We start from the raw sequence: 14,023 nt of genomic DNA, 5'->3' as shown, positions 1-14,023 counted from the left end.
AGCAAAAATTACTTATACTTTTTACCGGAACTTTTCCTCGCCAAGCGCGATGACACTCTTAAGCGGCTGTGTGCCAGATGATCGCTTGTGACAGGCAGCTTGGGGTAATACCGGAATCTTTTCCTCGCCAAGTTCGATGACAATCTTGAACGGCTGTATATCAGATGACCACACTTGACAGGCAGCTGGGGTAATGCCGGAATCTTTTCTTCTCCGAAACCGTTACCTCTCCAGTCAGCGTCTTTACAGATTTTCACCTCCGTTGGTTGTATGCAGCTGTAGCAAAAGGGTAATCAGCTGAGCTGATATTGTGAAGCAACCTCCGCTCTTAGCGTATTCCACGCGCGGGTAATCTACTAGGTACCTAGTTGTAAGTTCTTGACAGGGTCAGCAACTCTCTTTCTCTACGCGTTTCACCCGTGTAGATGGGCTTTCTCAAGATGACAGTTGCTCCCGGAACTCATGTTTAAAAATCCGCTGCTGTGTTTCAATTGGATGATCATTTTCCTCAATTAGATCTTAAGGTGAGATGCTAGTTAAGGTGGTATGTAGAGATCCAGAACAAAACTTTTTTGCTGCAACATTTGAATATTAGTCATTTAAAGGAGTTTCTATAAGTTTTTACTGGCCCCAGGAAATTTCGATTATTTGACATGGGTTATATCCGTACATTAAAGTTTTTCTTCAAAATACTATTTGAAGTATAAAGTGCTAAATGCATTAACAGAAAAAACATTATTAGGGTGGTATATTCCATTAGGTGGTATTCCAAAGTTTAAAAATTACTCTAAATTTACTCTATAGTTTAAACAATTTACTCTAAATAAAAGGAGTTAGTAATCAGATTGTACTCTGTATTCTTTACTGGCTTCTAAATGTGATATCTTTTATGGATACCCATCTCTATAAGCATTTTAGGGAAACCCACAATAATAGTCTGCAACACTTCAAATTTTGGGGTATACATATAGTGAGAGGAGACTGGAGAGGGGGCAATTTTGAAAAAAAGTTATTAAAGAAGGAATCTGAGCTCATATATCAACTTGACACCCTCCATCCAAGAGGTCTGAATTCAGAAATGGACCTATCACCATTTCTAGGAGTCTAAAAGCAAGAGAGACCCCCCAAATTATAGACTATATGTAAAGTATAAGCCCAAAGTGACCAATTCACATCTTCTGTTTTTTATATACAAATAACTTTCCCAGATTTCTAATAATATGTACTACCGAAAAAAACAATAACACAATTCTATGACAAAGCCAGGCATGGACCATTTAACAGTACTGCTATACATCTTAAAATGTACCTTCAGGAGAACAAATTCTAATAAATAAAGTCCATAAAAGATATCACATTTAGAAGCCAGTAAAGAATACAGAGTACAATCTGATTACTAACTCCTTTTATTTAGAGTAAATTGTTTAAACTATAGAGTAAATTTAGAGTAATTTTTAAACTTTGGAATACCACCTAATGGAATATACCACCCTAATAATGTTTTTTCTGTTAATGCATTTAGCACTTTATACTTCAAATAGTATTTTGAAGAAAAACTTTAATGTACGGATATAACCCATGTCAAATAATCGAAATTTCCTGGGGCCAGTAAAAACTTATAGAAACTCCTTTAAATGACTAATATTCAAATGTTGCAGCAAAAAAATTTTGTTCTGGATCTCTACATACCACCTTAACTAGCAACTCACCTTAAGATCTAATTGAGGAAAATGATCATCCAATTGAAACACAGCAGCGGATTTTTAAACATGAGTTCCGGGAGCAACTGTCATCTTGAGAAAGCCCATCTACACGGGTGAAACGCGTAGAGAAAGAGAGTTGCTGACCCTGTCAAGAACTTACAACTAGGTACCTAGTAGATTACCCGCGCGTGGAATACGCTAAGAGCGGAGGTTGCTTCACAATATCAGCTCAGCTGATTACCCTTTTGCTACAGCTGCATACAACCAACGGAGGTGAAAATCTGTAAAGACGCTGACTGGAGAGGTAACGGTTTCGGAGAAGAAAAGATTCCGGCATTACCCCAGCTGCCTGTCAAGTGTGGTCATCTGATATACAGCCGTTCAAGATTGTCATCGAACTTGGCGAGGAAAAGTTTCCGGTATTACCCCAAGCTGCCTGTCACAAGCGATCATCTGGCACACAGCCGCTTAAGAGTGTCATCGCGCTTGGCGAGGAAAAGTTCCGGTAAAAAGTATAAGTAATTTTTGCTAAGTAAAATGTCATACAGCAGGCTGTTAAGGTGAGAAGTGTATACAAATACTAATAATTAGTGACTATCGAACAAGGCTCACAGAGTCAATATTCATTTATCTGTAGTGATCCAAATATACCTTTTTGATAAACAAAGTCCCACCTACTGCACATTCTGCATATACTGAAGCAGTATTTTGGCCTACACATAAGATTATGGGAAACAATTGCTATATGTGTTAACACTTGAAGAGTTGATACAAACATAAGGAGTAACTACTATATTGACACTTTCTAATCAGCAACATTTGTTTTCCAACCCTGATATACACTGGATCCCACAGCAACAAAGAGGAACATGTGACGTTTCCTTAGATTGGACATTCTCTTAGCCAGCAATATTGTTTTTTAGATTTTTGTTTTTTGTTTTTTGATTTTTGATATTTTTTCATTTTTTACATTTTTAATTTTTAGGGTGGTATTCCATATAGTACTTTTCTTTTGATTTATTTTATTTGTAATATTTATCCTCTGCAGGGAGACGTCCCGCATATTGTGCAATTTATTTTTGATAGTAAAACTTTTTAAATTACTTGGTGTATTCTTTTCTTTATTATGGATGCCTAATTAATGCTGATTAAGTGTGTTGGTTTCTCTTAGCTTTTAGCGCCCTCTCATTTACGTTTTTTGTTGAGTTTTATAATTTTGCCATCTAGGGGAGGTGGCAGGAGAGTGGCTTAGATAAACCTTTGGATTTTAGCGCTGTATTATTCTTTTCTGTTCCTGTTATTTCTCCATGTTATACTAGCAGCTTTAATCACACATTTATAATGTTTGTATTATGGTTCAGTGACCTGGCAAAAATGTGAACGGTTTTGAGTTCAGGACATTGATCTGCTACTTATTATACATAACCATCTTGAAGGAATTGTCTAGTCAAAATTAAACTTTCACGATTCAGATAGAGCATGTAATTTTAAGCAACTTTCTAATTTACTCCTATTATCAAATTTTCTTCGTTCTCTTGGTATCTTTATTTGAAAAAGTAAAAATCTAAGCATAGGAGGAGCCGGCCCATTTTTGGTTCAGCACCTGGGTAGCACTTTCTGATTGGTGTCTAAATTTAGCCACCAATCAGCAAGCGCTACCCAGGTGCTGAACCAAAAACGGGCCGGCTCCTATACTTACATTCAAATAAAGATACCAAGAGAACGAAGAAAAATCTATAATAGGAATAAATTAGAAAGTTACTTAAAATTGCATGTTCTATCTGAATCATGAAAGTTTAATTTTGACTAGACTATCCCTTTAAAGGGACATGAAACACAAACATTTTCTTTCATGATTCAGCTAGAACATACAATTGTAAACAACTTTCCAATTTGCTTCTTTTATGTAATTTGCTTAATTATATTGGTATCCTTGGTTAAAAAGCATATCTATCTAGGCTGGGGAGCTGGAAATTAGCTGCTAATTGGTGGCTGCACATTTATACCTCTTACCACTGGCTTACCAATATGTTCAGCTAGCTCCCAATAGTGCATTGCTGCTCCTTCAAGAAAGGATACCAAGATAATTAAGCAAAACTGATAAAAGAAGTAAATTGGAAAGTTGTCTAAAATTCTATGGTCTATCTAAATTTTTAAACAAAAATTTGGGGTTTCATTAACCTTTAACCCTAACACAATCTTAATTAATTTTGTATGTTTGTTGTTTTGTTTTTTGAGAAAGTCTAGCATTCCAATCAGCAAGCGCTATCCAGGGTCCTGAACCAAAAACGGGCCGGCTCTTAAGCTTACATTCCTGCTTTTTCCAATAAAGATAATAAGAGAATGAAGAAAAATTGATAATAGGATAATTTGGGTTCAGTATCCCTTTAAAGCAACATGTTAGTAAATACAAGTGACTTAAAGTGGCACTGTATAATAAATATTTTGTCACAGTAATATGTTCCCAGTAACATGTTATAGACGCTCATAAGGCCTTTAGTGAGATGGCAATCAGTCTGCAGGTGTCAGAAGGAAAATGAAATGGAGCAGAACTCAGTGAGTTGTCCCTCACACAAAACAGACTATCACACTGGGATCTGTCATTAACTAGCTCCCTACACAGAGTGCTGTCAAATATACAAGAAACAATCAATAGCCAGCAAATTAATGTGAGCTGTCACATATGCTGGGAGACCTAAAGAGACACCAAACCCAAAATTTTCTTTCATGATTCAGGGAGAGAATACAATTTTAAACAACATTGTAATATAATTATCTAATTTGCTTTATTCTTTAGATATCCTTTGTTGAAGAAATAGTGATGCACATGGGTGAGCAAATCACACGAGGTATCTATGTGCAGCCACCAATCAGCAGCTACTGAGCCTATCTAGATATGCTTTCAGCAAAAGGATATTAAGAGAATGAAGCAAATAAAATAAAGAAGTAAATTATAAAGTTGTTTAAAATTGCTTGCTCTTTTTGAATCATGAAAGAAAAATGGGGGGGGGGGGGTTTATGTCCCTTAAAGGGACACTGAATCCAAATTTTTTATTCTGTGATTCAGATAGAGCATGCAAATTTAAGCAACTTTCTAATTTACTCCTATTATAAATGTTTCTTCGTTCTCTTGCTATCTTTATTTAAAAAATAATGCATCTAAGCATTTTTTGGTGTTCAGAACTCTGGACAGTACTTTTTTATTGGTGGATGAATTTATCCACCAATCAGCAAGAGCAACCCAGGTTGTTCACCAAAAATGGACCGGCATCTAAACTTACGTTCTTGCATTTCAAATAAAGATACCAAGAGAATGAAGAAAATGTGATAATAGGAGCAAATTAGAAAGTTGATTAAAATGTCATGCTCTATCTATCTGAATCATGAAAGAAAAAAAATGGGTTCAGTGTCCCTTTAAGTTATCCTAGGAAGAGTTGCTCCCTGGTTCCTGGACTTGCAAATCTCGTGCACTCAGGGATCTGTCAGTTGCAAGCAACATTCAGTCACTTTCTTCCCACAGATGAAGTTATCACCCAGAATTTTTGTTCATAGTCACTAGAGCACACACTCACTTGCAGCCTTATCACACTGTAACGGCTCAATAAAACTTAGATCTCTCTGTTGCTCACCGGTAACCCACAGAGGGAAGTCAAATTCAGGTCGCTGCTGTCACTTGATAGTTCCCTTTCAGTGACATCTCTGTTCTGCTCTCCCCAGACACGCGATCTCTGTAGGTACCGATCTCTCAGATGCCTGAGACCGCTGATGATTGCAGACTCCAGCCGACCCCATTCAGTTATCGCTAAACCACCTTCCGCCATGGTGAGGAGAGTTACTCTGTCCAGGGCCAGGGACGACAGACACACCCCATGGTAACAATGAGGTAGGTCAGTGCTTGCTGGGAATTTCCGGAGGCTCTGCTAGCCCGATACTTCCTTGTTTTTTTTCTTCATTTGACGTAACATTGTTGTTAGAAACTTCCACGTGGCCACGTTTTGGTTTCGGCTGGTGGTTAGGAAGTATATTTTGTCACGTGACCTCGTGGAAAAGTCAAGATTCAGATGGGAAAAAGTCAGGAGTGTTTGGTAGCAGCTAGATTCCATTCCTCTAAAGGACCTTCTGACGTTACAGCAGTCACGTGACTTGCAGTGATCACATGGTATGAGAGAGTTGAGGAAGCAGAAGGGATACTCAAATCAATAAAAAAAACTTCTGTTTTACATCTGCAGCTGTGTGATTGGTCAGGAGTGGTTATCTGAGTTTATGAATGTGGCAAGGTAGTGAGATTACATATGGAGCCCAACATTTGTTTTATTTCTTCATTTTTGTATTTGGATTGCAGATGAGTAATGGAAAATCACTAAGATAAGTACAACTGAATCTGCTAACTATTTATATACACAAATTGTTGTCTTGTATATGTTTGTGGTCATTACATAATTAGTGACATTTAGCTAGATTTATTAAGCTATATATTTTAAACTTGTATTTAAAATGGATATAAAAGCATAAGAACAGGAAATGGTTAAATAGATTGTACACTAGAATTTTCTTTGCATACATGTTTTGTACATGATCCTTTTATATAGCCCACCTGGGAGTGTTTTTTTGTAAAAATGTTTAATTTTGCTGATTTTTAAATATCATTGTGCTGATTTTCAGACTCCTAACAAAGCCCCAAAGTTTTAGATGTATACCGATGTCTACAGACCCCTGCGGCTCCTGTTTGTATAATCTGTCTTTTCATATGCAGGGAAGGGGGATGGATTGTCTGCTGTTCCTGTTTTCCCAGTCCTTTTCACTGGGTGTCCCAGCCTTACCTCATCAATAGTGCTAAACTGGGATCTTCTAAGTAAGTTTAAAAAAAAAGTTTTATACTAGATTATTTGTTCAGTATCTGTGCATATTCTTCTTTATACTAGTGTCTATTACATGCAGTTATATGACAGTTGGTATATACTGTCCTTTTAAAGGAACATTCAACACTTTGAGATGGTAATATAAAATGATAAATGGTATATATAAAAAAAACTCTGCAATATACTTTTATTATTTATTTTGTCCCCTTTTCCTGTAATTCCATTATGAAATTGTGAGCTTTTCAGTTCCTGTTAGAAATGGAAGTGTAGAACACTGTTATATTCCACACAGCCATTGGCTGCACACTTTTGTTACTTATTTATAACTGTCCCTAGTTGGCTACAGCAGAGAAGGTAACCTAAGTTACAACATGGCAGCTCCCTTTGTTTTATAGCCACTAAAACTTTGCACTTATTTTGTCAATATTTAAACAGCTAATAAAACTTTAAAAATACAGCTACATGTTATTCTCAAACTAATTTTTTCTTTAAATGCATCATTCTATCTAGCATTTATTTAGTGTTTAATGTCCTATTTAACAAGCATATATTATCACCAGGGCCGTCTTTAATATTGACTGGACCCTGGGCGAAAATTTTCTTGCCCCCCCCCATGCAATTTCGCTCTCCACCCCAACATCCCAAAAAACAACTAAATCATTTTTTTTTTATTATTAGCCCAGCAGTGGATTATCCACTACTGAGCTAATCATTTAAAAAAAATGAAATAAATTGCAATATGTGAAACTGGACCTAAGCAGTACTAATAAGTAAATAAATATATAAATTCCTCCACTGTGGATTCATTTAATAGTCTTTTGAATGTGATTCTGGTGTGAGGTTAGTTGGTTAAAGAGATTTAGGGCAGCCAACAGGAGCAAAGCAAGGTAAAGGAGGAAGCATGGATGTGCAGTATAAGTTTACTGACTGGAACAGCAGAACTACTATGGTAAGCTGTAAAATCTGAGACAGAGAGAAAACAAAAACTATAAAAATAAACCTTACATTAATGTGTGAAGTATCAGCATGACACTATACATCAGCCACAGCAGCACATGTCACTTCTTTGCTAGGAACAAGTTACCTCTAACCTTGCACTAGACAATGCTGCATGGGGAGGGGTGTGTGTGCACTCACTTATTCTTCCCACTGACACCTTTCTACAAAGCACTGTTCCCCTAACAAACTTCAGTTAGTTGATCTTAGGGCCACAGCAGAAAGAGCAGGGCTAAGGGGACCAGCAGACTGGATGCTGTCTGTCCAAGGCTGCATGGATACAGTGTGAGATGAGTTGCACAGCCTCAAGACTGAAGAGAGCAGTGTGTGCAGCTGCACAGATGCTCAAATCCTCACGTGCTTGCCGCTCCAGCTTTCTGCTGCATGCGCCTACAGTCAGCCCTACCCAGAAACAATCCCCACAACTAGAGCAGTGACCTGGTAATAGTGGTAACCCCAGTAGGACCTTTTATTATGCAGTGGGAATGGCTGGATGCCGAGTTAGGGCTTAGCATTCAGTGCTGCACAGTGCACATCTAAAACAGCACATGGCAATAGCTTGGCATGTCACATGACACCAGCACGGTCTGGCACAGTTTAAAAAAAATAAAATAAAAAAAAAAAAATATATATATATATATATATATACACAGAGTACTTTGTATTAGGATAGAATGTGTGTGTTCCCCATGTCACATCAGCAGTCTGGTATGAACCATTAAAAAAAAAAAAAAAAAATTTTTTTTTTTTTTTTTTTTTTTTTTTTAGGACTCTTGGGCCCCTCAACAGAAACTGGGCCCTGGGCAGCTGCCCCTTTTGCCCTGTGTTAAAGACGGTCCTGATTATCACTATATATCTTAACTACCTTGGGCATAATAATCTATGTATGACTGTTGGAGAAGCGTTAGTTATGCTAAACTTTACATGTTTTTAATCAGGTCTGGAATCTAAGCAATATCTTACATGGACTTTAAAGGGATACTGAACCTAATTTTTTTTTATTTCATGATTCAGACAGAGCATGCAATTTTAGGTAACTTTCTAATTTACTCCTATTATCCATTTTTCTTCGTACTCTAGGTATCTTTATTTGGAAAAGCAGGACTGTAAGCTTTGGAGCCGGCCCATTTTCGGTTCAGCACCCTGGATAGCGCTTGCTGATTGGTGGGTACATTTAGCCACCAATCTCCAAGCACTACCCAGGTGCTTAACCAGATGGCTCGTAACCCTTTAATTGATCACTTTTAATCAAGATGAGCTATAACTTACTTTATAATCTAGCCTTACCATTCCAATACCCCACGCTCCAATCAATGCTCTAGCTACAAAAAAGTTCCGTACGGCTAGAGCGCTGATTTGAGAACAGTTCAAACCGTTAGCTCACAAAAAAAAAAAAAGATTTTTAAAGTGGCCGACTGGAGAAAGGGGTATTAAAATGGCACGGCTAGATTAAAAAGTAAATTACTGCGCATCTTCATTAGAAGTGATCTATTTAACGTCCCTCTAAAATATCACTTAGATTCCAGCCTTGATTTAAAAACATGTACAGTTTACCAATTCTTTAACTCTTGAGAGCAAGAGAGAGGGACAGCGAGAGAAAGCGTAATAGCAATAGAGAAAGTGACGGAAAAAGAGGGAGAGAAAAGGCGTAAGAGAGAGTGACAGAAAAAGAGAGACACACAGTGAGAGAGAGTGATGGCGTAAGAGAGTAACAACAAGAGAGAGAGTGTGACAGCGAGAAAGTGACAGCAAAAGACAGAAAAAGCATGTGAGTGTGACGGCAGGAGAGAGTGAGAGAAAGCGAGAGGCAGAGAGACAGTGGCAGCAAGAGAGAGTGACAATGTACGAGAGATTGATAGAGACAGCAAGAGTGAAACTGACAGAGAGAGTGACAGAAAAAGAGACAGAGGCACACAGTGTACCTGTATGTGTGTCTCTCTCTCTCTCCCTCTCTGTGGCTATCACTTTCACACTGCCTCTCACGCTGTCACTCTCTTACACACTGCCTCTCTCTAGTATTTCTTCTGTCACTGCCTCTCACTTCCTCTCTATCGCTTTTACTTTTTCATGCTGCCTCTCTCTCACCCTGACTCTCTCTCTTCTGTCCCTCTGTCATTCTTTTTCTATCTTGCTGTCACTCTCTCACGCTGCCTCTCACTCTGTGTGTCTCTCTCTCACACTGCCTCTCTCTCTTTCATGCTCTCTCTCTCTCATGCTGTCTCTCTCTCTCATGCTGTCTCTCTCTCTCTCATGCTCTCTCTCTCTCATGCTGTCTCTCTCTCTCATGCTGTCTGTCTCTCTCTCTCTTGCTGTCACACTTTTGCTATTGCTCTCTCATGTTTTTTTGTTTGCTGTCACTTTCACTCTTTCCCTGTCACACTCCCACTGTCTCTCACTGATTCTTTCTCATGCTTTTTCTCTTTTGCTGTCACTTTCTCTCACTCTTGCTGTCTCTCTTTCTTTCACTCTCTTACTTTCTCTCTCATGCTGTGTCTCTCTCTCTCTCTCTCTCTTACGCTGTCTCTCTCTCTCTCTCTCTTACGCTGTCTCTCTATCTCTCTTACGCTGTCTCTGTCTCTCACGCCTCCTATCTCTCTCTCTCTCACGCCTCCTATCTCTCTCACGCCTCCTATCTCTCTCTCTCTCGCTCTCTCGCTGTCTCTCACGCTGTGTCTCTCTCTCTCTCACGCTGTCTCTCTCACTCTGTCTCTCTCGCGCGCTGTCTCTCTCTCTCTCACGCTGGCTCTCTCTATCTCTCTTACGCTGCCTCTCGCTCTCTCTCACGCCTCCTATCTCTCTCACGCCTCCTATCTCTCTCACGCCTCCTATCTCTCTCACGCCTCCTATCTCTCTCACGCCTCCTATCTCTCTCTCTCTCTCACGCCTCCTCGCTCTCTCTCTCTCTCACGCTGTGTCTCTCTCATGCTGTCTCTCTCTCTCTCTCGCTGTGTCTCTCTCTCTCACGCTGTGTCTCTCTCACGCTGTCTCTCTTTCTCTCTCTCTCTCTCACGCTGGCTCTCTCTATATCTCTTACGCCTTCTCTCTCTCTCTCTCTCTCACGCCTCCTCTCTCTCTCGCGCTCTCTCTCTCACGCTGTCTCTCTCCCACGCTGCCTCTCTTGCATTTTCTCTGTAACTGCCTCTCACTTCCTATCTCACGCTTTTACTCTCTCCCACTGTCACTCTCATGCTTTTTCTCTTTTTTTGATGTCACTTTCTCTTGCGCGCTCTCTCACTCTCTTTCTGTCTTTCTCTGTCTCATGCTGCCTCTCACTCTGTCACTCTCTTGCTGTATGCTTTATCTCTCTCTCATTTATGTCACTTTCTCACTGTCCCTTTCTCTTGGTCTCATTTCTTTCACTTTTGCTTTCTCTGCCTCTCTTGCTGTCACACTCTCACGCTTTTTTTCTCTGTCTTATGCTGTCCCTTTTCTCTTACTGTCGTTTTCTCTTGCTTTGTCTTTCACACTTGCTGTCACACTCGCTGTCTCTTTCCAGCTGTTACTCTCACTCTGTCACTCTCACACGCTGTCACGCTTTTTCTCTCTTTTGCTGTTACTTTCTCAATGTCACACTCTCTCTCTTGCTGTCACACTTTTGCTATCGCTCTCTAAGGTTTTTTTCGTTTGCTGTCACTTTCACTCTTTCCCTGTCACACTCCCACTGTCTCTCACTGATTTTTTCTCTTTTGCTGTCACTTTCTCTCACTCTTGCTGTCTCTCTTTCTTTCACTCTCGCTTACTTTCTCTCTCTTGCTGTATCTTGTTTTCTCTCTCTCTCTCTCTCTCTCTCTCTCTCTCTCTCACTCTTCCTCTTTCTTGCTGTCCCTTTCTCTCTATCTGCATGATATATATTAGCAATTAAATCACACATTGCCAAACATATGTACACATTTTACAGGATTTTGGCACTGCAGAGCAGCTCAAGAATACACCCACTGAAAAGTCCTGATAAAATTTGTGTTCCTGTTCTACCTTGTTGTAACTAATTAGGGTCTACTCTGAAATGCCATGGTAGTCTCACTGTAGCATTATCTTGTTATAGCTACAGTATGCAATTAGTGGGATTTCTGGTCTCCTTTCCCACTGGGCCATGTGAGGCTCATTGTAGGATTGTCATATAACTAGACAATCTCATGATAACTGCAGTACTGAGATAGGTGACATGCCCATAGGCAGAACCTTTCTTCACTTTCTGCAATGAGATTTTTTTTTGAGACAAATTTTCTGTAGGTCATTTAGAAATAAAATTTAAATTAGGCAGTTGCACTTAAGCACCAGCTCAATTGCAATTTGTTGATTAAGTTTAGAGTAAAGCTTTTTAGAAATGTCTCATATAAATGTGTTTCCTTTTCTCTTAATCTAACATCACAAGGTAGAAATGTAGTAATAAAAAAGGCACAGTGCTCACAAGAACATCTTACATTTAGAAGTTAAAACTTTGCAGATCAGGAGAGGCTAGGGGAGGGTTGAAAAAAATCCCCGAGAGCCAATAAACAATAAATGCTCTGCTGCTTTGCAGCGCTGCTCCATATTTGACTGTTTTCTTCAAACAGCACTTTGCTCTGGATGCACTGTGTTTAGGAAAACTTACACAGTGCAGCCAGAGCAAAGGCCTGTTTGAAGAGAACAGTCTAATGTGGAGCAGTGCTGCAAAGTGAAAGCGCAAACACATCCTGCATGTGTCCTATTCTTTCTGCAGACATGCTGCATTTTCTGTGATGACATCTCAGATTACAGCATGTTATGCCTTGGGGGTGACATGTGACACTTATTTTAGTATAGTTGCATACACAGATAATCTCATGATAACTACAGCATGCTGCAAGAAATGACAGGAAGAGACAGCACAGTTAAACGGACAGTCAACTCAAAAATGTTTATTGTTTAAAAAGATAGATAATCCCTTTATTACTCATTCCCCAGTTTTGCAAAAGCTAGGGGATTGGGTAGTAAAGGCATTATCTATCTTTTTATACAATAACAATTTGGGAATTGACTGTTGCTTTAATAATGAAAGTACATAATAATGCACAACCATGCTTAACTAATATTTTATATGGTGTTTACTGTTCCTTGTCACCTTTACGCCACTGACTATAATACAAAGTTGTCTATTTTATGTATTTGTGCATTTTTTGTTTTTACATGATTTTTAATAGAAAATTCATTTTTACAGACTCCTTCTAACTAATCCCTGCTCCTAAACCTTTACAAATAAATGCTGGATATGACGGAGTAAATATTACAATTATGCGACAACAAAGTATGCACGTTTTGTTTTAGAAAGACAGCTTTGTGATACTCAATGTGCTGGGAATGAAACGTTGTTATCGCACTTCTATATCTTGTTATCATTTTAAAGATTAAACACTTCAGTATTGCAATATAAAATATTTAATTATTTGCTGTAAAAAAAACTTTGCAATATACTTGTCATAATTTATCTTGTTCTGATTCATGGACAATGCCTGATAAAAGTGCAGACACAATCACTGGTTCTAGTGACCCATTTATAACTGCTCCTATGTGGCTTTATCAGAGATGGAAACTAGGTTACAACATGGCTGCACCATTTGCTTTATTGACATTAAAACTTTACTCTTACATTTAGCTATTTTAATATTGGGAAAAAAACATTCTTAGCTTTCAATACATCTTTTATTGTTAGCTGCTTCTCAGTTCAATACTTTTTCTTATTTAAAATGTATTGCATTTTACATTATTGTGAATGAAATAAAAATGTTTTTCTTTGCATTAATACGTGTTTTTGTACTTTTGTCGAATCCAAAATATGGATTTGGAGGACATTTTAGTTTCGTCCTGAACAATCACAATTCCCCTTAGAAATTATTGTAAATGTTTTAACCCCTTAATGACTGAGGACGTGCAGGGTACGTCCTCAGAAAAAAGGCAGTTAATGCCTGAGAACGTACCCTGCACGTCCTCAGTGTGGAAAGCAGCTGGAAGCGATCCTGCTCGCTTCCAGATGCTTTCCGGTTATTGCAGTGATGCCTCGATATGGAGGCATCCTGCAATAACCTTTTCAAGCCATCCGGTGCAGAGAGAGCCACTCTGTGGCCCTCTCTGCACCGGAGATCGGTGGCTTGCTGCGTTGGTGGGTGGGAGCCGGACCAGGAGGCGGGTGGCGGCCATCGATGGCCCTGATTATGTGAAGGGGGGCGGGATCGTGGGCGGGGGTGGCTGGGGGCACGCACTGGCGCGCGCGCGTGCACGGGAGGGTGGGGGAGGGCGCGTGCACGGGGAGGGAGCGGGTGGGAACCGCTACACTACAGAAAATGCTGAAAATAAAAAATGTGAAAAATGTCAAAATTTTTTTACGATCAGCAAGGTGGTGGGGGTTTGTCTGTGGGGGGGGGAGGGGGGTTGGGGAAGCTACACTACAGAAAAAAAAAAAAAAAAAAAACCACTTTTTATTGCAAACTGGGTACTGGCAGAAAGCTGCCA

General features: G+C 39.3%; 1 protein-coding gene and 1 long non-coding RNA gene across 2 annotated transcripts in view; one reads left to right on the top strand and one right to left on the bottom strand.

The window, feature by feature from the left end:
• Window positions 1-5,797, bottom strand: part of FBXO4 (F-box protein 4) — a 104,960-nt gene extending 99,163 nt beyond the window's left edge. Inside the window, exon 1 of the mRNA XM_053701242.1 lies at window positions 5,333-5,797. Coding sequence (XP_053557217.1) covers window positions 5,333-5,524 — 192 coding nt within the window. The 5' untranslated portion in view covers window positions 5,525-5,797. The remainder of the gene's footprint in view (window positions 1-5,332) is intronic.
• Window positions 5,798-6,439: 642 nt separating this feature from the next.
• LOC128647684 (uncharacterized) lies at window positions 6,440-13,312 on the top strand. Its single transcript, XR_008400381.1, has 2 exons — window positions 6,440-6,555; window positions 12,735-13,312. It is a non-coding gene; the product is annotated as an uncharacterized LOC128647684 (long non-coding RNA).
• Window positions 13,313-14,023: the final 711 nt, after the last annotated feature.

The sequence above is a fragment of the Bombina bombina genome, chromosome 2 (assembly GCF_027579735.1).
Source record: "Bombina bombina isolate aBomBom1 chromosome 2, aBomBom1.pri, whole genome shotgun sequence".
Classification (NCBI taxonomy): domain Eukaryota; kingdom Metazoa; phylum Chordata; class Amphibia; order Anura; family Bombinatoridae; genus Bombina; species Bombina bombina.
This window is presented reverse-complemented; position numbering and strand designations above follow the sequence as displayed.